The sequence below is a fragment of the Balearica regulorum genome, chromosome 7 (assembly GCF_011004875.1).
Source record: "Balearica regulorum gibbericeps isolate bBalReg1 chromosome 7, bBalReg1.pri, whole genome shotgun sequence".
NCBI classification, from domain to species: Eukaryota; Metazoa; Chordata; class Aves; order Gruiformes; family Gruidae; genus Balearica; species Balearica regulorum.
The window spans coordinates 17,980,830-18,004,964 of NC_046190.1; the positions used below are offsets into that span (position 1 = coordinate 17,980,830).

Genomic DNA, 24,135 nt, shown 5'->3' on the forward strand with positions numbered 1-24,135 from the left:
GGAAGTGAAAATTGTTATTAATCACTCCGAAGATTTCATAGCTCTTGTCCTGTCTCACCATCAGTCTATATTTAGAATGGCAGACAAATTTGTTGAATGTTAATGTTTTCTGAACCAATTTCTGCTCACAGCAGACTAGGAATTCAACACTTCATGTCCTTTTCTATAAAAATAATGTATTTCTGAGATCCTGTTCTTCATGTCTTGTGTAAGATTGATTGCTTCTGACATTGTTCTAACTTTTGAGATAAATGGTAGAGGAGTGTACTGTAATGCTGCTTCATGTCACTGTCAGAAAAATTACTGCAGGCCTTACGGGTTAGGATTCATTTGTGATTAACTTTAAGAATTCATGGAGGAGGTCTCAGTTTCAAAGCAGCCAACTTAAAAAAGAAAAAAAAGGGGGGGGGGGGAGGAGAAAGAACCTGCAAAATTATAGATGGGTAATCTGAATTTCAGCAACTAGAACAACAACAGCAAAACACTGTAGCACTGTAGGCCGTAACAGGTAGATGACAGTATGACAGTCTGTATGAGCCAGTATGGATTTGTTAAGAACAAAGCATGTCAGACCAGTTAAATCTTCTCTAACATCTGTTCCTTCCCCTCTACCCACAGACCTGTTATCCTGTCATAGATCTCACCTAGCAAAGCTTTTAATACAGTCTTAAAGGAAGCTCTCGCAGGGAAGCTAGGGTGACATAAATGAAACTGCTAGTGAGAGGATGCAAACTTGTACTTGGTGAGTGGTTCACATCACCTAGTTTCAAAATAAAAGGATGGATGTGGTGCACCCATGGCGCTTTGTCCTGAGCCATTAACTATTTATTTTCATTCTGACATTGGATTTTCCCACTAATGGAGCAGGCAATACCAGCCTGTAAACATGTTGAAAGTTAGATGTAGAATTCAGAGTGATGTTGACGAATCGTGCTGGAGGCCAGCGCAAGCTAAAGCACACACAGCGCGCAGAGGGACCAGAGCTCTGCAGGCGGGACCAGGGAAGCGCGCAGCTGGGGAGTAGAAACTGCTCGGCCTGGGGGTTCGCTGCAAAGGCCTGGCAAGCTGCAGTGGGGCACCGCTGGCTGAGGGGACAGCAGGGTGTCCTGCTGGGAACGGTCAACACCGTGCTCCACCGTGTAAACAGAAATACGGTATTATTATGTTTTAAACAGGCACAGAAATGCTTGCAGCCTGCTGGGCGCTGGCTAGGTGTTCTTCTCTAATTTTGAACGTGACGTTTAAAGAAATCGTGAACTAACTGGAGAACCAGTGGGGATAGAAGAAAGGATGGACGGAGGGCTTGACCTGTGAGGAAAGAGTACCCGGAATCTTGGGGAATCTTGAAGAAAGATAACTGAGGCGAGAAGTCTGGATGCCCTTGAATACATGGCTCTTCAGCAGCAGCTGCAAAGAAGGGAGTAGACTTCCCTGCTGCCCCCTCGTGAACGCGCGCGGTAGCGGTGGCAAAAAATAGCTGCCCAGCAGGTCCGAGTTTGACGTCAGGTAAAACGTCACAGCGGTGTGGGCGACCAGGTCAGACACTGCAGCGCAAATGCACCCCTCTGCCCACCCTGGTCCCGGACCGGGAGATCCGCTATCCCTTGCCATCCCGCGACCCGTCTGGTGTGTTTGTTTCCTCGTGCTGCCTGCTCTGCCATGACGCACGCGCCGCGGCTGCTGGCGGCGACCGGGCTGCCAGCGACGGAAGCGGGCCCGCCGCCGCCGGCCCCACCGTCACTCGGGCACGTGATTGCGACGGATCGGGCACTACAGCCCCCAGCATGCAGTGCGCTCGCGGCGGGGCGGCACCGCCGCTTCCGCCATGCCGCTGCGTCATCACCAGAATTTGAAAATGAGTCCCATGGTGCCCCGCGGGCTCCCGCTGATTGGCCGGCCGAGGGGAGGTGCGTGGTTCAAAGCCAGTGGCGGAGCGCGCGCCCCTGGCCGGAGCGCGGCGACGGCTGAGGCGAGCGGCGGGCGGCTGGCCTGAGCCACAGGCCCCCCCCCGGAGCAAAGCGGGCAGCGTTTCGCCTCTCTACCCCCAGCAGGTTTCGCGCCGAGGCCCGCCATGGCTTCCTTCACCTCCCAGGGCGGCGGTGGCGGCGCTAAGAAGGAGGAGAAGGGCAAGAACATCCAGGTGGTGGTGCGGTGCAGGTAGGCGCGGCACCCCCCCACCCCCACCCCCCCCCCAGTCCACCCCGGGCGAGCGGTGGACGTCGGGCCACAGCAGGAGCCCGCGGGGAGCCGGTGAGGTCCCCCCTCGTAAGCCCCTCTGGGACTTCGGTCTGAAACGTTTGCTGCGCTGTCCCTCGCAGAGCCCGACGGGCCCAGGCAGACTGACGGCGGGCTGACGGGGGGCCGTGCAGCCCGAGCTTTGCCTAGAAGCTCCTCGGCGGCTCCGGGAAAACTGAACTGCACGATGTCTCTCTGAGCATATCGTTATTAAAGAGCCCGCGGTTACATGCAAACAGCGCTCGTACGGCGCTTTAAAATGCCCGTCCGAGGCATTAATTGTATGCGTTGTGTGGCGGTCCCCTGTAGCCAGCAGAGATACTTCCGCAAAACTAACACTGCTATGAATAATCTCTTACAGCTTAAAAAGGCAAAAGTTGCAATTTCCTGACTTGATTCAGTGCACACCCGGGATGAAGCTATGTAGGAAGGTTAGGAAGAGCTAGATGAGAGTTAGTATGACTGATGTTGGGGAAAAAAAAACCAACCAAACAACTGAATTTCTATCTTCTATGAGTTTTTGTGGGAAGCTGTTATGATTTAACAGCTAATAAAAATTTTGCTACACCCACTTGTCAATCTTTCCTATAACTTCAGTGATGCAGGCTCTCCAAATTAGGACAAAAAGCTATAGGTGTGAACTTCTTATGTAATAATGACCAACTACCATGGTTGATGAGATGAATTTAGTTTTTGGTACGATATGATGAATTTCATGTACCATAAAATCAGGTTCTCTTTGTAATTTTGAGGTGACTTTAAAGACTTGCTCACTGATACTAGATCTTAAATGTTTTTAAAGTGTTGCTTGCTAAAACTGTAATATTGCTAATGGGTTTAAGAATAGTGTTCAAAAATGCCTTTGGAAGGGGTTTTTTTTGAGCCAGAACTGCAAATGTTAGCTTTCATATTATTGCTATTAATGCCTTTTGCAATCATTTTATCCTCACGCTTGGAAGTTCTACTATTACAGATGCACAATGAAAATGGAAATTAAAAGTTATCTTCTCTTATTTTTTGCAAAACAACTAAAAGCCTGCTGAAACAAATGTTATGGGATTGGCAAAAATGTTGATGTAAATCAAGGCTATTGCAAAAGAAGAGTAACTTTTTTTGAAGCAATTGAGTTTGAAACACTGTCAAGAGCAATCGTTGTCTTTTTCATCTGATTACTCTCAATTGTTCTTGAATAGCTTCACTAAGTATCAGTGTATATTTTAATTAAATATAATGCTCAGTATGACAATAGTGTCAGGATTGTCAATGGTGTAGTGTTTTGCTTTTGTTGCAACACATAGACTAAGTCCAATGTCAAAATTTAGTCTCTCAACCCTAAAAACTTTCTAGCTCGCCCCTGCTCTTGTCTCTTGTACAGCTTTTCTTTTTTTAATAGAGCTTCAATGTGTTTGAGCTAGTAAATGTTTCTTCTGCCTTTCCCTACTGCATCAGTCAGGTTCTACCTATCTTACAGGTAGGTATATAGATGCAGTTATCTTGATTTGCTTCCAAAGTCTGATATGTCTGAGCTTATCAGAAACTTTTTCAAGTAATGCATTCACTGGGCTTTTGTAAAACATGAATTTGCAAACACAGACTACATGCGTTAGCATTGTTAACATGCTTTATACCTAAGGGGATGAACTTGTGATCAAACGTCACTATGGCGTACCAGGTTGTTGCTTGTCTAGCGGCGCATGGTGGTGATCTGCACATATGCTGCAGCCTAGCTGAATTGTTCCTCTAATCATACAGTTGTGGGCTATCATACCGTAAGGCTCCTGCATTTGACTGTTCACTGTTATATCATTACAGAGCAGAATATATTCATTGTTCAGCCTCCTACTATTTTAAAAGTCACAAAACCGAAGTTGTACCTTGCCCCTGTGAACAAGATTTTGGTGATCGGCTGTTGTCACCAGTCAGTCTTGCACCAAAGTGTCTAGTGGTCTGTTTAGAATCTAACACTTCAGCCTCAGTGCTACGTTGAGGAAGAAATGTTAGCCACAAGAGTCAGGAAACTCGAGATGCCATGCACTTGTGGTTTTTTTTGTTGTTGTTGTTTTGGGGTTTTTTTTAATATTACAACTTAAGATCTAGCATCTGAAGTGCCTCTACTGTTAAAATATTTTAAAGATTACTAAGGTTGTAGGAGTTCTATCTTTGCTCAGGTCAGCTATACAGGTAGCATAGACATTCAGTGCAGTAGCACTACTAAATGAGTAATAACTCATAGTTTTATTACTCACAGTTTTGTAGTTTTCAGCCCATCATCATTTCCATGCTTTTTGAGAGAAACTATTGCAAACACCCCTTCGAGGAAAACTCTGTGCACCGGGTTTAAATTAACTTAATGATGAAGCAAAATGTTCACCATCAAATTTCTAAACTTTTATTATACTTCTATTACTTTTTTACTCTGGGTTTTAAGTAAAGTTTATGTGGACTTTTTTCCCCTCCAAAATCCAATGTTTTGTCCGTCTTAGGAAATTCTGTTCACAACTCACAAGTTCTATTGAAATGCCTCAGCATTATAAAGGTTCTGGTATTGCTGTCTACTGTTCTGCTATTAGTGGGGTCTATTAGAATTTCTGGTGCTTTACTGTGTTGTGTTATCAGTGCGAGATGGAGGCTTTGTTACTTGGGTAAATGAAAAATAAAAAAGGAAATTTTTCAAGTTAATTAATTTGATTCACCATTGCCTTTACTTTCATGTATAAGTTTGTTGGGTTTTTTTTGAAGGCTGTTATTCATACAACTACTTGGTATGTTTAATTTTCCACCCTCCTGCAGCTGAATGTTTTCTAATGCAAGCTAGCTGTGTGCTCATCTAAATGATCTTCAAGTGTTTATGGACTTGTTAAATACATATGTAAACAAACTAAAAGCTATAGATACTTCAGTTGTCCTGCAGTGGGTGGAAGGAGAAACAAGGTCTGGAAAGTGCCAAATTGCAGCAATTTTTCCTCAATTATTAAACAAATTAATTTAAAAGCTTTATGTTCCTCTTACCCAATTGTACTCTTCTGGATCCTTAAACAGGGTGATATTACTGCTTTGTCATTTTGTGTTTGTGTTAGCAGTGATACCAATCTGATATTCTTAACTCCTGTCTTTTTAGGCCTTTTAATGCCTCAGAACGTAAAGCAAGCTCCTATGCTGTTGTGGACTGTGATCAAGCAAGAAAGGAAGTTAGTGTCCGCACTGGAGGAGTGACAGATAAGACATCAAGAAAGACTTACACATTTGATATGGTAAATACTTGTCAAGTTGGGGACTACTAGAAACAAGCTAGCACACGTCTCTAATGTGGTCTCATTACTGTACTGCATGATGCTATATGTTACTGTAGGATAAATGGGAGGTGTTGTCTTTGCGTCACCAGGTTTTTGGAGCTCAAGCAAAGCAGATTGATGTTTACCGGAGTGTTGTGTGTCCCATTTTGGATGAAGTTATTATGGGCTACAACTGTACAGTGTTTGCGTAAGTAAGCCAATAATTATTATTGGGAGATTTTATTTGAATTTTAGTTTCTTGCTTACATTTTAATTTTTGTTCTCACAGTTACGGCCAAACTGGTACTGGTAAGACCTTCACAATGGAAGGGGAGCGGTCACCCAATGAGGAATATACTTGGGAAGAGGTATATTTTCACTCCTGAGACTTATCTGTACCATAGCTCAAAGTTAGAAATTGTAGAAGGCTAAATAAGACCTAAAGTTGATGCCCTTCAAATCCTGAAGCTGACTTTCCTTAAATGTTTGTAAATTAACAAATGGTCACATTCATTTATACGAAAATCAAAAACTTTACATCTTTAATGCATGCATACAAGTCTTGGCAATCTTTATATGGAAGACAATCTTTGTACAAGGTATTGGTTCTTGCTTATATCAAATCAGAGAATGTAACTGAAATTCTACTCCTCACCCCCAATTTTTTCAGTACGTTTATACATTAAATACTTCGCTTTAATTTATAGGATCCACTAGCAGGTATAATACCCCGTACATTGCATCAAATATTTGAAAAACTCACAGAGAATGGTACCGAATTTTCAGTGAAAGTCTCTCTTTTGGAAATCTATAATGAGGAGCTTTTTGATCTTCTGAATCCTACTCCTGATGTTGGAGAAAGACTGCAGATGTTTGATGACCCTCGAAACAAGGTTAGAGCTGTCTTCCAAGATTTATTATCTTAAGGCTTTCAGGATTGTTGAGAGATGCATAATAAGCATGCGTTATTTTCTGACAGAGGGGTGTAATTATTAAAGGCTTGGAAGAAATAACTGTACACAACAAAAATGAAGTCTACCAAATCCTGGAAAGAGGTGCAGCAAAAAGAACGACTGCAGCTACTTACATGAATGCATATTCCAGGTACAAATCTTCCCCATTTCAGAAACTTTGTTTTGTTCTTGTTTTATTGAGCAGGATCTTACTGAAGAAATAAAAGATGCTGAAGCTAGTGCAAACCTGACATGATCTTGAGATTGTGTATCACAGTTCAGATTGCCAAATGTGGCTTAGAAAGCCGTAGTTAGAACTTCTTCCTTACCACATCCTGTGGGGTGATTTTAATAGGTGCGTGAACAGGCATTATAAAATCTGAATGCTTCTCATCTTAAAAATGGGTAGGCAGTTTCTCTCTGCATTATTTTTTTACATAAGCTTCCCCTCTTGTTTAGAGTTTACATGCTTTGTTATGAATGTGTCCCTTGTTAATATGCAGTGTTTAGTTGGAACAGTAGCCCTGCCATTCCACCTAACTCTACCTGAGATAGAAGTAGCAGAATGTTCTTAATCTGGCATCTAGAATATTGACATTTAATTAAAACTCAAAGTTAAGAAGTTAACTTTTAAAGCTTTCTATGCCTGTGGAAACGGAAGACAGAGGTCTGGCAGATATGTAACTGAAATACATGGTACGTACTAGCATGAGATAAATATTCTCTGCAGTAGATATAGTATATCTTCAAAAAGAAGGTTGTAGTCCTTTCAAATTTGGAAGATATTTAGCTGATATACTTGTACTAGAGAGGTGGATTGACTTTGTTCTAGCTGTTATAAGTGGCTGAGGATTTTTTTTCCAATCCCGTTTACTGAATAAAAACTTGGTGTAGGTCTCAAGTATCCTTTCCACTCCTCACCAGCAGTAGAAAATGGCATGTTAGGATTTGTTACTGAAGTTGGAATTTCAAAATACTGCTAAGATTTGGGTTTTTACAAGTCAACACAAGGGCTGTTCTTCAAACCCCAGCTTCTGAAAACTTGCAAACTGGATTGTGGAAGTTGGGAATAAGGTTGAGGGTTTTTTTATTATGGCAATGCAGGCTACTTCATATGATTGCAGCTCATAGTCAGAATCTAGTAGGAATAAGCTCAAGCTAAAATAATCTGAAGCTGTACTATTGTTTCAAATAAAAACTGAATTGAACTTCGAAATTTTTAATATTGAGTTCAGCTACTTGCTGATTTTCTTAGCCTGAATAAAGAAAACTAAATTTCTTAATCTCACATTCTGTAAAACTGTTCTTAGTGTATTGACAAAATCTATAAGCTAATTTTCTTGACATGTCTGTGAGTTGAGAACACAAACGTAAACGAAACCAAAGTGTTTCTCTTGGTTTTGCTTGAAATAAGAAAAAAGTTACCAGGATTGAATGTGGCAAACGTCATCCAGTTGCTTCATCACTGGTTTGAAGTACCCTTTTCATATGTATACGCACGAAAATATACTTGGTAGAATAACTTTGTGTCTTGAAAATGCTTAAGTCTCAATTAATGGGCCAAATGTATTCCCTAAAAAGAACACAGATACCTAACTTGTACCAGTGTCATATAGCAAGCAGATCATTTGGCTTTAATGGGATGTCTGTTTGAATTCTGTTATAGCCGTTCCCACTCTGTGTTTTCGATTACCATCCATATGAAAGAAACGACAGTAGATGGAGAAGAACTTGTTAAAATTGGGAAGTTAAACTTGGTAAGTATTTGAACTAAATGTCATTGATGATATTGTTAAAGTAATGAACTAGAATAATCTGACCACTTTCTCTTGAGAATCTAAGATTGGGTTTTTCCCAATAAGGGAAAAAATCATTGTTTTTCATAAAGTGATATGAACTATATTTGTCACTGAGAAATGCCTGTCCCATTTGTCACCCTAATGTCTCCTGAACAACTTGTAAGTTTGTGTGTTGTGTTCTGCAACACTATGGGGCAAGCATTCTTCAGGGTGATTTGAGAAGCACATCCTTCCTCTTGTCTTTCAGGTTGATCTTGCAGGAAGTGAAAACATCGGTCGATCTGGGGCTGTGGACAAAAGAGCTCGTGAAGCTGGAAATATCAACCAGTCTCTCCTGACACTGGGAAGAGTTATTACTGCTCTAGTAGAAAGAGCCCCACATATTCCATATAGGGAATCAAAACTCACAAGAATCCTTCAAGACTCTCTTGGAGGACGAACAAAAACATCAATAATTGCCACAGTTTCTCCTGCATCTATAAATCTTGAGGTAAAGTTAAGTCTGAAAATCTATTCCTAAAATAGTGATTTTTGCTAATGATACAAAAATGAGTTAACTCCTCAGCTTGACCTAGTGTTGCATCTATTTGTCACAGGAAACATTGAGTACACTGGAATATGCCCACAGAGCAAAGAACATAATGAACAAGCCTGAAGTTAATCAGAAGCTAACAAAAAAAGCTCTTATTAAGGTAAGCTAGACATATATCTTAACAAATTAAGTTACAGGTTTGATTCTGTTAATAGTTTTTGCTATGCAGGAATTGCAAAGTTGTGGAGAAGCTATAACTAGTAGCAGTGCTTTTCTGAGGTGATTTTAATCACTGAACTGATGCTTTCAAACTAAGCTGCTTTACTGGTACAGCACTAGTCACTTTGCAGATACTGAAATTGTTGCTAAGACTAAAGCTGGATAGAGAGGCTATTGCTACTAGCTATGACTTTGTGTATGGATTACCTGTTTACAAGTTAGTGGAGAGCCACTAAATGATACTGCATATTTTTTCTGGACTTACTGTATTAGCAGCTTCATTCCCTAGAAAGTGCCTGAATTAAAGTGAATTTGTCAGTTAAGTATAAGAGCCAATAGCAAGTAGCTGACCACCACTAAAAAAGCTGCAATTCCCATTCTAAGCTGTTATATGATTTAAATGGGAGGTTTCAATGCTCTACATATATCCGATGATAATGAATTTAAATGGTGCTATGCTGAACTTACTTGGAACAGAGGTGCTCTGTCTCTGTGCTTATGCAAAACTTCCATAGAGCACTATCTTTGCAAAATATCTGTTAAGCTAAATCTTGAAAGCAAAGTAGAAATTTTCAGGCTTACGAGTGATTGTTTCTGTATGCAGGAATATACTGAAGAGATTGAACGTCTGAAGCGAGACCTTGCTGCTGCGCGAGAGAAAAATGGAGTCTATATTTCACTTGAAAATTATGAGTATGTCTTCAAAATGTCTATAAAATGACTAACAACAAATCTCAGATACTGGTACCTATCCTTATATAGAAATGCTTTCAGATCTATTTTCACGCCAGAAATTTTAAGATAGGAGAATTTAACTGACTGGTCAACTAGTTCTTTAGAAATTAATTATTACACAGATAGAAGCCTAAAGAGTAGGTTTACACTGAGGGTTTTATTTATATGTGGAACTTACCATAAGCATAACCAGGATGCAGATTTATACTATGCAGCCTTTCTTTCAGTGGAAGCTCATATAGCAGAGCAAACTTGATATAGTTTCCTTTGTAAGAAGGCTAGTTACAAGGCTAGAACGGAAAGGTGTCTTAAATCCTTTCTGCATTAAGTGAACATTACCCGCTTTTCATGCATTCATTAGCAATACTTATTTTTTGAAGTTAAATATGTAGTATAAAAACCAGTAGCTAATCTTGAAATCGGGTCTTACATGACTAATTTGTTTGCTTTAATCCTTGTTTGAGAGCCCTTAATGGAAAGCTGACAGTTCAGGAAGAACAAATTGCAGAGTATATTGACAAAATCAGCGTCATGGAGGAAGAAGTGAAAAGAGTAAGTGACGTTTCTCAACTGTGGCTTAAATCTGCCAAAAAAGAAAGAAATCTTTGGGAAGGAGGAAAAAAGTTTGAGCAAAGAACAGTCTGAAGACTTTTTGTTCTTAAAGTTCCCTAATTAGTCAAGAGTAGAAGCTATGTATTTCCTTGAAGTTAGGAAGTTAAAATATCATATATGAAGTCGCAGGATGCAATATTTATTTTTTAAAGCTGTTTTAATGTCTTCCACTTTACCTTTAACTTGCTTAGCTGGATTTTCAGCAAAAATCTGCTTGTAAAATGGTATTGTCTCAGTTGACAGGTATCTGCTTAGGAGGAAAGAATGAGGGGAGAGAGGAGAAGGTGATGAGCTCCCATTAACAAATTAGAAAATGAAAGCTTTCTCTTTAAAAGAAATACATCTGTTAATTTGCTGGAATATGTAACTACTTTGTGTAATCAGCTTTACTGCCTCTCTTTACTGTTAGAGTGGTGAGGTACTGGAACTGATTGCCCAGAGAGGTTGTGGATGCCCCATCCCTGGAAGTGTTTAAGACCAGGTTGGATGCGGCTTTGGGCAATGTGGTCAAGTGGAGGCTGTCCCTGCCCATGGCAGGGGGGTTGGAACTAGATGATCTTTGAGGTCCCTTCCAACCCTAACCATTTTATGATGATTCTTTGTTCTATCTGCTTAAGTTTGTTCAGTGAGATTTTTTTTTTTCCTTGTGCTGTAACAATTGCTTGGCCTTGTGGTTTGAGTGGGGTAGCAAGGGATTACTACAGTGAAAATAGTATTGATTTGTGGTATTTTCAGTGAATACAGAGACTATCCGAATCTATAGTCTAGGTTTAAGACCTCTGAGCCTTACAGCTGAAACTACATTGGTAGATGACACCTTACCTTCTGTTATTGTTGGCATAATTTGAGAGGTGTGAAGCAGGACTGTTGAACTTATAAAAAACAGTGTTGCCCTATTGATGTTTGTCTTCTACTTTAGATCACTGAACTGTTCACAGTTAGTAAAAATGAACTTGAGCAGTGTAAAACAGATCTGCAAATCAAGGAGAAAGAACTGGAAGAAACACAAAAAGATCTGCAAGAAACCAAGGTTCATCTGGCTGAAGAAGAATATGTGGTTTCAGTTCTGGAAAACACTGAACAAAAACTTCATGGCACGGCTAGCAAGGTTGTCACGGTTCTTACACCTAACTTAACCTAACAGTAGCTTCCCATGTTTAGGAGTTTCATGGGTTGTTCTAGGAAGTCATTGTTGCTAAAGCATGATGCGAGTGTGAATTTAAGATGGAAAACTAGCATTAGCTCTCTCCATAAATTATATTATGATGAAAAGCTACTTAAGATTGCAGGACTTTCTCTGTGGTAATATTGACAGTTGACTGCTAAACATGCTGGTTGGTCTGGAGCTACCTTTTCTTCAGGCCAATTTGTCATGAGAATTCCAGTGCTTTGCAGTATCTGTTGTCATGATTTGTTCTGCAGAATAAGTAGTTTACTAGAACTTATGACTGGCCCTACAAAAGAGTTTTTATATAACTCAGGTAGGAAAAATAGCAAAAAGCTTTGCAGAGGTGTGTATAGTAATTTACACTCACTGAGTGATAATGGAAACTGTTGCCCTGTCACCCCTATATTTTAGGGTATGGTTTTGATGTGTTTGTAGATTGGTCATGATTATTGAAACAGACAGTGTGGGGAAAGAGTGTCCTGCTGTTTAAACTGTAAAGTGATGAAACTAGTATCTTTAGTCAACATGAAAATTTCTTTCTACTCAGATTCCTGTAAGGTTGGGAGGGGATGCCTAGTTTTCTGCATATGGGTTGTGGAGTGTTTGTGTGAGAGAAGCGGGTACAGAAACTACTTATGTTGACTACAAAATCAGGAGTCCACTATACATTTAAATTTAAATTATCACAGAACTAGTACTGGAAACCTCTTGCTTGAGTACTTAATGTTAAAGAATATATTTACTATCAAATTGTTCAGGAAAAGTTTAAATGGTCAGGAATTTTTTTTGGTTACTACTCCGTGATAAATGATATCTTAATTCCTTAAATACTGAGGATGTCCTTTATTAATGCTTTAATTCAAAGTCAGAACAAATGGTCTCAAGTAGATAACTTTTTTCCGTATTCTAAGACTATAAATGACATAACACCAGGATTAAGAAACTTGTAATTTGGTGATGTAAAGGGAAATACCTGTCTTTCTAGGGAGATAACTTCTCCTTTAACTCAGAACTACAGTTGCTTTTCCTTATATAACGTATGCTTGACTTCTTGTTTAAAGACTGACTAAAATAACTTAAAAAAATTGTAGTTACTTAGTACAGTTGAAGAAACTACAAAAGACGTATCTGGTCTCCATGCAAAACTGGACCGTAAGAAGGCTGTTGATCAACACAATGCTATCGTCCAAAATACATTTGCAGGACAAATGAATGTTTTGTTCAACAAAATACAAGATTCAATTAGTGAAAACAGTTTGAAGCAGCAACAGATGCTGACATCTTACACAAATTTTATAGGTAAGTGTAATACCTGCATCAATATGTCATCCTGACTTTTTGCAACAATTTCCTAAAATGAATCTGTTTTAGTAAGTGGAAGAGGCTTTATTTTAAGCAATGTAATGATTACAGTTGCACTAGTAATAATGTGTCTGGGATGATCAACAGCCTTCCTGTGCTGTAAAAGGCAATAAGGTGATGAGCAATAAAAAGAGTTCCTATCTCACAGTGGAACTTTTAAAAAAAATTTTTGTAATGCTTCTTGATTTCTTTTGTAGGTGACCTCCTGTCTACTAGCTCTTCAGCAGCTAATATTCTTGCATCAGTTGTATCAGCATCTTTTGCCTCTGTTAAAGAATTGGTGTCTACCGAAGTTTCTCACATGTCTGAAAAAATAACACAACATGAGAATCTGTCACTCGATTGTAAAGCTGAGCTGCTGAGATTAATTGTTAGTAAATTTTTACATACTTTTGTTACTTATGTATTTGAAACTGTTCTCTATCAAAAGGGGTTCTGTAATATTGTATAGTTGTTGGTTTTTTCTGATGCTCTCTACCTGCCTCTGCTTCAGCACTTGGCCATGGTTATGTCCCTCCCTGCTTCCCCTCCTATGGCACCACCACAAGCTCTAATGTACTATGTAGCAAATACTGTAATAGCAGAGTACATAGATATGTATATGGATAGCTTCTTACAAATACAAATGAAGGAAGAGTCATCTATACCCATCTATCCTCGTTTACTTGGGTTTTTTTTTTAAACCTTGTTCCTAGGAGGAACATACATCTGGATTAGGAAGAGCATTAAATAGCTTGACGCCAATGGTAGAATTTGTCTTGGGGCTAAACTGTCAGTTTCAGAGTAACATGAAGAAATATTCTGCTGTGGCTGACAAGGTAATGCACATAATTTGTCTCTTATCTTGTGCTCTTCTATTTTATTATATTTTCAGATAACCCTTTGGTGATTTTTCTGCAGTGTGTCGGTATTTCCATTTCTGGTCTGGCCTTGTCTCCTTTAGTCTGTGCCATGAGTTCTATCTCTTTAGCTCTTTCTTTCAGACTTCTTTTCCACTTCCGAGTGTGGTGTATTTACTTGTTACCTATATGGGCACAACTGCTCACCTGAATGCCACAGAAGAATGGTAAAACGTGGATGCTTAAAGCTCTATGTAACAATATTTGATAATATTCTTAATATAGTCTCTTCTGTATTTTAGAAATCTAAAATAACCAACTTAGTCAAGTCTTATCACTCCCAATTTTTCCCACCATCATAACAAACTTTTTCTGTAATCACTTTGATTCCTAGGGAACGTGATGCTATATCTTGTTAACAATAACCATAACTGCAGACAACACTGCACTTATTTAAAAAAAGAAAAAAAAAAAGGTCCTTTGCTTCAATTTTTAGTTCTAATCTATCTTGTGATGTATATGTAGAACTGCAGCCTCACTCTCATTCCTTTTTTCTCATTTGGTCAGAAACAAATCTGGTGATCTGTTGCTCTGAAAAATTTCCCCCCCTCTGTCAATTAGAACTAATGTGAAATCAACTCCCCTTATCTAGAGGCTTTTTGTTGGTTTTCAGAGTTAGACAACAAATAATCCATGGCTTACTAGCTCTTGCTTCTCGCTCTTGTCTTAACCAAGTATGTTGCTGGTGTCTATTTTGTCTACCTCACAAATTTTGTGTTTGGAAAAGCCCACACCAAATTCCAGTCTGTAACTTCAGATTGCTCAAAGTGTTCTTTTGCACCTTTTACAGGCAATACTTTTAGTGCCTTGACAACTTTCTTGGGGTAGAGTTTGTTTCTGTATAAATTCTGCTAGGGAAAAGTATCCAGGTCTTACCTAAAGACAAATATCTAACTTTAAATCTTTTTTCATAGATGGAGGATCATAAAAAGGAAATGGATACCTTCTTTGGAGATCTTTCTCTCACTCTGAAAAAATTGCAGGAAGAAACGGCCAGTGTTTTTGCTCAGCTTCAGAATGATTGTGAGAATTTAAAAGAAGAAGTGGAAATGACGAGATTGGCACATACAAAGGTAACCTTAGAGTAAGAAGAAATCGGAACACCAAGTGTGATTGCTTGCTCTGATTTAAACTCTGTAGCAGTAAACTGTTGTACTTGCTTCAGAAGAAATTTTAGGACGGTAACTTGATGATCCTAGTTCTTTTCAGCCTTTGTTGGGCTGCTTTAAGAAGCTTATGTAGGAAGGTTAACAAAAAATTTATCCTTGCTCTGAGCATGTCAGTATATATGCATTTACATATCTCTCCAAAAGCAAAGTGTCTGTATCTTCTCTACTCAAAAATTGTGCCTTCAGCTTTAGAATGACAAAGTTGGTTTTTTTGCTGCATTTTTAATGAAGATGTTCAACTACCCTTTAAGAATGTTAAAAAGTGCAGAATAACAGTGAAATGTGTGTCACTTTTCTTAATAGAGCACAGCTGAATTGATTTCCTCACTGCAAAGCCAGCTTGACCTGTTTGCTCAGGAGACTCAGAAGAATTTAACTAATGTACTTGTAAAAAATGGAAGCTTGAAGACCACCATCACTGCTGTGCAAGAAAATGTTCACCTGTAAGGAGCAGATTACTTTTGGTGTAGCTGATGCAAGATAAAACTGTGTATGAAGAGGACTGCAAAATTAGATGCTCTTCATATTTATATGCTTGTAAAGTCTTCTGGACAAGACCTGTATGTTAGAGCTCAGTTTCGCCACAGAATGTAGATCATAGTTCACCTTTTCCCAGAGTAGAAGGTAGCTCCACAAGGCTTTTCCTCAAACTTGTGTCTCAAGCATATCGCAGATAAGAGGCCATGGGTTTGGGAGCAATATATGCTGATGAATGGCTCTCAGTATGGCGGGACTTCAGTACATGATACCACAAAGGCTTAGCTTAAAGTATAATAGCATAGATATTGCAGCATGCTTCATTCAGTTGCAGACTGAATAACTAAGGTCTTGCCAAAGTTGGTTTTAGTTTGTGGGGTTTTTGTTTGTGTGTGTGTGTTGAGTTTTTCAGGGGATTTAACAAACCTACTGCTCCAAGTTCTGTAATTTGTAAATTTACTAAATAGTGCAACAACATTATAATTAACTGGTTTGATAGAACTGCACTACTTCACTGATTCTGGTCTCAAATATTTCTAAATGTAGAATGTGTTAAAATCCACCTTTCAAAATCTCTGAACTATTACAAATATGTTGTTGCAGGAAAACTACAGACCTAGTCAGCAGTACAACTTCCAATCACAGCAAATTTATTGCGTCTCTGGATAATTTCTCTCAAGAGCTCAGGATCATAAATGCTGAAAACAAGATGATGCTGGAAGAATCCACTGGCCACTGTCAACATCTTCTCAGCAATCTCAAAAATGTGTCTCAGGATACTGATAAATGGGGTGAATTTACAGCTGCTCAGATAGTCGACTTGACCAATCAGCAGCTGTTGTCCTTCAAGCATAAGAAACAGCAACTTCAGTGTTTACAAAAGGTACCTATAGCCATTTGTAGTCTAATACAATGTTCCAAGACAAACTTCTACAGTAGAATTTGTAGGGGAAAAACATTTTCACTTATAGTCAGAACAAAATTGTGGTGTTTTTTTTTTTTCAATCACAGCAGACTGATGTTACTCAGCTTAAATAGATGCAATTAGAGGAAATCAAAAGCTTAATATAAGAGGAAGACTTTGAACTTAAAGTGCAAATAACCTCAAAAAATAGTGTCTTGATTAATCCCATGTGGCTGACATCCTTCTGTAATTTGGGCTTTTTACACCTTTTTGGTAGTATGTCTCTGATTCTAAACCTTTATCTACCAGTAGTGTCCCTGGGAGATTTGCATAGTGATCAAATAGAGACTATATTCTGGAGGATGCAAATGACTTTATTGGTCAGATGGATTAACATTGTGGGAGACAGCATTCCTTTTAGGTATCTACTAGTTCTGGTCTCTTATCTGAGAATTTTTTTCTGTAATTTTTTTTCATTTCCATCACAAACTTCACTTCCCACCCTTCTTGTTTTGTTGTTCTAATAGGTGTGAAATAGGCAAACCTAACTTTTTGTTAACTTTTGGAAAGAAAAACTTAACTGTTAAAAGCATTTGCAGTGTGAAGACACCCCTCTATCTATTATACCTACTGAACGCTTCAGGAGTTTCATTCCAATGGAAATAGCAAAAAAATGCTTTCCTTCTTTTCCCTACAAGCTTCTAGTGCTTGTGGGATTTTTACTTGCACTCAAATATCCTAATTCTGTGCAGGATTGTGCATAAGCAGCATGAGGAGTCTGATTTGAACCAGATGGCATCATCTTTATTCTTATGAGTAGCTTTCTAAAATGATCATACTTTCTAAGAAAGTGACTCTCTTCTGAAGATAGTTCTCAAAATGAGAGTGTAAAACTGGCACTGAAACTTCTCAATTTGAGGTCTCTCAGTTGTTTCGTTTCAGGTCATGTCACTAATCATGCACCACATCTTAGAAAAGAGGCCATAACCTTACCTTTCCTGTTAACTTGGTGTTTTTGCTTGGGTGTGTTTTTTTGTTTTGTTTTCAGAAAAATGAAGAAAACTGTGACAAAGCTATAGCTGAAATTGTTGACCATATTAGTAGACAAAAGGCTGCTGAGGAGAAGGTACTAAATGGCCTTCTTGATAAGGTAAAGGTTGATCAGGAGATACTTCTGGAGCAGAAGCTGGCACTTAATGAGGAAGCACAGCATGGACTGACTCAGGTTAATGGTTTCCTGCAAGAAGATCTTAAAGTGGATATTCCAACAGGTATTTAAAGGAGGCTGGGGACAGAATGGTCTTACAGAAAGCAATTTCAATTTCAGAATTTGTAAGTAAAGGTTAATGAGGACATGATATAACTAGCAGCCTTACACCTTTTTTAAGGTGAATGCAAATAATGAATGAACAAAGCATGACTTCTACATTGAGTTAATATAAAACTGAGGACCGTTAATTAAAAGCAAATGCTGAAAGTGTTTAATAGTGACTTTCATTAATGTGCAATCTTCATTAAAGGTACAACTCCACAGAGAAGAGACTACTGCTATCCAGTCACACTTGTGAGAACAGAACCCCGGGAACAACTGCTGGAGCAATTAAGACAAAAACAACCAAAGCTTGATGCTGTGCTAAACAGTGAAACAAAGGAGGTGGTGGAGGATAATGCAGATCAGGTATGTGTATGAATGGCAAATGAGGCTCTTCTGAAGATGTGAAATCTTCACTGGAGTTTTTTCGTGCCATTGTGGAGAGTTGACTAGAACCCTAGAGCAGTTTGCAGCCTTTGTTGTTTTGCAGGGTACTTGGAGTCATGTGTGCTGAGTTTTTGACAAAAACAATGTCTTCTCTTATTTTTCAAGATATTAATAATTTAGAGACTTTCATTTCTGTTTTTCAAAAATGGAAGTGCCATGTCTCTTATAGATCTGATCATGTTTAGTACATTCACCTAGGAAGTTCAAACATTAAATATGCTTTTCTGAAAACTTCTGTTTTAGGACCTGTTGGAAGAGGAAGAAGGGTTACAAGAATCCAGTGAAAGCCTCGCTAGTGACAAATCCTTAGTGGATACAAACATAGGCTGCCATGCAAACGGTGGTATTCCCTTTTTCCAGGTAACGTCCGCAGATACTCCAAACAGCAATGTATTTAAGAGTGAAGGAAAATTATTGTTCCATAATTATGCTGTAGCCTAAAGTTACCTACTATCGTTTAGTTTAGCCTCACAACTTCTCTAAATACTGGAGAAACTTTGTTAAACTTGAGCTAAAATAACAGCAGATTCTGGTAACAGCAGATAAAATAATGCAAATTTCTGACAAGCTGGACAGACAGAAAACTCCTCAGTAAATAATCCTGTGTGAAAAAAATTGTCATAATTTACTAGACATAAACACACGTGTTAATGGAAAAGTTGAAATTAGATGTGGGGTATTTTCTTCAAGGCTAGACAGAAATATTAGCATTCTTGATCCTTCACTGATTTATTTTTTTTTTTACTTCCTTCCTTTTGACACTCTTGCTCTACCAATGTGTCACTGTAAACCCCTGGTTATAATAAGCTTGGGTTTGGGGGAGTGGTGTATTCACTTGTCATGGATTCCTTAAAAGTAGCTGCTGAACTTCCAGATATCTACAATAAATCTCTTTAGTAAATGCAATATTAGGAACCTTTTTCAGGTATTCTATTAACTTTTTTCCTCAGAACACTATATACTGCGTTGTACATGAACAAGTAGTCTTTAATTTATTTGTATTCTCTTAAATTGTGCGTTTTCTTTAAATCCCAGCATAAAAGGAGTCACAAAAAAGATAAAGAGAACAAATCTGCAGCTACAGTGGAGAAGAACAAAATCGAGGATATGACAGAACAGTTCTTTCCCAAATCTAAGCCTCCTTTAAGATCACTGAACTAAGATGTATCCACTGCAGATCCCCGTTTGAAATACTTATGTCTAATTGTCTACTGAGCCATAACTTTCTCTGGTTATTCTCGGTCTCTGTGTATAATCATATATTGATGCAAAGTTGGATCAAAAGATTGACCTGTCAGATATCCTGCCTTTGTCCCATTTTATATGCTGTAGCTTGCAAAGTATTAATAGACCTTAAAAAAAAAAAAAAAAACCACAGCAAAAAAACCCCCCACCCTGCAGATTATGGTGCTGTATGTTAAATAGACTTTTATATTGTCATGTAAGAGATCCTTTTCTGTTTCTCCATAGATTTAAAACAGAAAGAGATGTGGAAAAATGCTTTGTCAACATTACCAGCTACCATTTTATTTTTTAATTAACTGTAAATAAGTGTTCTATTTTTGTACCTGCTTTTTAGTCTGGTTCCCATTTCTACAAAGTAGATAGCTGTCTTTTGAGTGGGATACTTCAAATAAATCATTGATATGTGGAAAACAAATATGTAAACATCTCTCTGAGTAAAACGTGACTTTCATCTTATTATTACCAGGTTTAATTTAGCTAAAACATTAGCAGCTATGTCATAAGTCTTGTGCTGTCAGGAGAAGATGGTTCCCTCCCTTTTTTCATAATAGACAATAGCTATATTTCAATACCTCTTCAGTACATGAAAGCTAGTCTTACTGCTGGGTTTTGGGGGTTTTGTTTTTGTTTGTTTTGAACCCCACTGTTGTGTTGTTTCTCTTAACCTGCAGCTGTGATGTGTTGCTTGGTTATGTTGTCAACCACAATTGTAAATTGGCAGTGTTGCTTTTAAGATGTAGATACTTAACATTAAAACATGCAAACTTGGTTACAAATGCAGTTCCTATGTTGTATAATAACAGTGAATTTCCAGTAATTGACAGTGGCATTTGACCACCTGCTTTTTTCATACTGCTTTACCTGAGAATTTGAAGAAAACTTTCAGCTATGATGTGCTAAAAAAGTAGATGGATAGGTTTATGATGGGAGAGATGCTGGAAGGCAGCCTTAACTTACATTGAAGCACTATTCTTTGCTAATTGTCAAAATGTGATTGAAGAGATTGTCTGTTTTTTCTATATCTAGCTTTGCAGGCTTCAGTTGATCTTTGTTGAAATGGGTGGTCCATGTGTCTTTGAGCAGGTATGCCAACTAGGTCTACGTTGGACACCTTTTAGAGACCGCACCGCAGTCCTGCTGATAGAGGTAGAAAGACATAATTTGAAGTGTGCCTGTGCACTGATTTTCTGAACTCTAGCATGAGATAGACTATTAATCAGTTGTGTTTGTCTGAAACACCTCTCTTAGCTCTTATTTATCCTCTCTTCTGCCTCTGTGGGCAAAGCTAATTGCTTTTTCTTAAGAGCCTGTTAGAAGGAGGGAAACCATTAATTCCCTTTTACAAGAATAAGGCACAAATTGGATTTATTTATTTATTTTTAAATATTATGGGAGGTGTTATGTTATCTTGGTTCCTAGCTTATATACCAAATCTTTCTGTTGTAAGGAACTTGAAACACTGGAAGCTGCAATACTGTCTCCTTCAGAGAGTGTTTGGCATATTGCCAGATTCTGGCACCAGAAACTTAATGGACTTAAGAACTCTCCAGGGCCTAGGATCCATTTTCTTGCACTTGTTAACGCTGACTGGATATTAGCATGATCTTCCCAGGCTGTTCAAGAAATCATTCGCTAACTAGAATTCAACCAGAAGTGTTGATCCTACAGCTCTATTGGAATGGCCTAAGCCAAATGGGAGAGACTCGTGTAAGACTTTCATCCTACTGCTTCACTTTCCCTATGGAGTTCACAGGATAAGTGTGAACAAACAATCTGGAACAGCCAGTACCCAAGGAGGGTCATATCCTTATAAATCATTCCAAAATCTGTGCTTCCTGGTTTTATCTTCTTTGAAACTATCTCTTTTACCTCAGCCACTGGTCCAGGCACAGGCTGATTTCCTGATAACTGGGACCCTTAACAGCTGTATGAATTTCACAGACTGCTTGCATGCTTTCCCTTTTTCTAAAATACCCTTCAGAGTCATGTTTTCTTTAGTTTGCTATACTGGCATGGCAAATCATTGTTTCTTCTGCCCTAGTGTCTGGAGGTCACACCAGAAAGCTGAATAGGATGAAAAATCCGGATGCAGAACCTGTCTCAGCTTCTCTGTCCATGTTTCTTTTCCCACTAGATGGCTCTAACACTAAAGTGTTAGTCCAAAGCTCAAGTACTGGCTGCTAACCAGGACTTAGAAATAAGCATTTTGCCAAGCTTTTTGTCAAATGTCTGTTAAAAGAACAGGTTTCAAAAACTAGCATTGAGTTTATGCTTCCATGAGGATAATTCTATAGTCAAGCTTTGGTGAGGAGTGGTTTTATGAAGAGCTGCACTTGAGAAAAAGATGATCCAACCTATGTCCTGAGCTTTGCTGCAGGGCTGATAGACACTCTCAGTAACTAAATTCTAGTTGTGATCTGCCCTCTGGGTTCCCCACCACGTGGGCAGTGCCCAAAGTAGAAAGCAACGCCTATTTGTTTTGGTATATTGTATGATGTATGATAGAAGGAGAACAGGAGAGTAAGAAAAATAAAGCAAGAGTCGTTTCTTGGATGTAGTTACTGGATTCACAGGTCTAATCTAGAGGGAAGAAATGGCATGATCCAGGCTAGTTTACATGGTAGTTTGAATTTGTCCTTTTGTAAGGCATTCTTTATAAGAGTTGGAAGCCATTTCCACAGAATAAATAGCAAGGGCCTACCATGACTGAATTAGTCCAGCTGAGTGTGAGGGAGAGTTGTGGTGACTGGGGCTGTAGTATATGGCTGTGTTCTAATTAACATGATGAGGTTTTTTTCAGATTCTGGATTAGTGGCCAAGTGGGACAGCTCTTGATTTAATGAAAAACCCAGGTAGGATGAATGTGATGTAGGGAAATGAAATGAGGAAAAATATGAGTTTAAATATATGTAAAAGGAGAAAGTTGGCTACAGGGAACACGGATAATCAGAGCCCCTAGCTTGCTTTTCAAGTGAAAAATGAACATTTAGGAGGAGATGGAGGAAAGGAAACTTCCTACTTCCCCCTCCTAGAAACTGGGGAGCTGTGGCACTTGCTACATCAGAGTTGTTGGGGGGTGCAATATTTATTTGAAGAGAGGAAAGAAGACTAAGCTGGCCAGCAGCTATTGATGGCTGGTTTTATTTTGGATATCAGAAGCAATTATGTGGGGCTAGAGAGCAGTGGGGAGAAGGTGCATAGTTGCTAGACTCTGCCTTTTTTTTTCTCTTAGGTGTCAGTCACCACTGCAATCAGCTGTTAAATAGGTAGAGGAAACAAGAGGAGGCCTGTAATGCTTTGGGGTGATAAAAGAAAAAATAAAGCTAGAAGGAACTGGAAAAATAAAATTAAAGTTTAACATTCCTTTTCCATCAAAAAGATTGAAGGGAAAAAAGAAAGAGTTCTAATGTTCCAGGGCATTAAAAACAGGAAAAAAGAAATAAAATTTAAAATACATACTTGGTAAATATATATTTTTTTAAAATAAGTGTTTACAACCATTTAACTATTTTTTCTTTCCCTGTTATAAACTACTTTTTAAGGTAGAGGGCAATGCTCTATAAACTGCACACCCACCCACACAGTTACTTTATAAAGTTAAATAACAATAAATCACGCTAGACTTTGCATTAGTAGGCTTTATGTGACATAGTATTATAGGTGAGATGTAGACCACCTAGCAAAGTAGGTCATTCTTGTAGGTTGAACACAAACTCAATCTACAGCAGCATTGCTATGCTCAACCTTGAAAATGTTAAAAGTATGAATACAGTGCGGCAAAGTGAATGTTTAAATCCCTGTGTTCAGAATACTTCAAAAATCATCTCTGGTTTCCTAGTAAAGGGTCTAGTTACCAAAAGGAGGGCACTTTATAGCTACACAAGTGCTCTTCAGACAGATAAAAAGGAGCAAGTGCTTGGTCCAGTGGTCTCTGGTCAGGGAAGAAGCTAGAAACAAGCTGTAATTCTTACATGAAGTCTAAAAATTGTTCCATATTTCCAGATTACTAAAACTTTGAGAAGATTGTCAGCTTTCAGGTGGCACAAAGTTAGATTTTGTAAAATAATGGAGATTAACTGGATTGATTCCTTTTCCTCGAAAATATTAAACCTATACAAATGTTCCCTTGACTTCCTTAGTTATACTTAAAATGCTTTTTGTGACTCTTGATTTATTCATAACCTAAACATTGTAATTCAAAGAATGAGACACAATGACTAAAGCTTTGAAATTCACTAGCGCATTTTCTTTATTAAAAATGACCAAAATGTAGGAATGAAATAAATATGACATAAGTACATTAGACTTTCAGATCTTTCCAGATGGAATAATCTACAGTTGTTTAACTTACGTAGTTTTGACTGTAACTTTATTCTGACAATGTCCAGAGCTACTCTGTGAAGTTTTTTTATCTGATAAAGAATTATATTTTCATTGGCAGAAGTTAATTTTTTAAAAATATCTTTTTTCCCTAATTAACACAGAAGTTTTGCAAAGTGAAAACTTTATGACAAATATTAAGCAAAACACATCAAATTCATGGTGAGATACTTCTCTTCCTCCTCAGCCATCCGAGTAATAATGAGTATTGCTTCTCAGAGGAGCGGTTTCCCCACTGCACAAGTATTGGTTCTGCTGCAGTCACTTCATTTATACTAAAGTAATAGGGTGAAGGATCAGATTCTCTGTTTTCCAAAGTACATACTGAGGTGGTAATGATGCTTCAAAAATAATCTAAGGCCCTGTTTGGTCTTTATGGCCCCCAGATTTCATGAGATTTGGAAAGGTTTGTCTA

At 38.5% G+C, this 24,135-nt stretch overlaps 1 protein-coding gene across 1 annotated transcript; it reads left to right on the forward strand.

Annotated features, from left to right (window-relative positions):
* The first annotated feature begins 1,921 nt into the window (after nucleotides 1-1,921).
* On the forward strand, nucleotides 1,922-19,485 carry KIF11 (kinesin family member 11). The gene is made up of 22 exons (XM_075758225.1): nucleotides 1,922-2,157; nucleotides 5,354-5,486; nucleotides 5,618-5,715; nucleotides 5,797-5,875; nucleotides 6,215-6,400; nucleotides 6,487-6,611; nucleotides 8,127-8,217; nucleotides 8,507-8,749; nucleotides 8,856-8,951; nucleotides 9,615-9,703; nucleotides 10,210-10,297; nucleotides 11,277-11,465; nucleotides 12,617-12,824; nucleotides 13,085-13,257; nucleotides 13,583-13,705; nucleotides 14,701-14,859; nucleotides 15,259-15,398; nucleotides 16,036-16,315; nucleotides 17,385-17,607; nucleotides 17,857-18,014; nucleotides 18,339-18,455; nucleotides 19,131-19,485. Exons 1-22 carry the CDS (start codon nucleotides 2,072-2,074, stop codon nucleotides 19,254-19,256), a joined length of 3,210 nt encoding a protein of 1,069 aa, XP_075614340.1. The 5' UTR covers nucleotides 1,922-2,071; the 3' UTR covers nucleotides 19,257-19,485.
* Nucleotides 19,486-24,135: the final 4,650 nt, after the last annotated feature.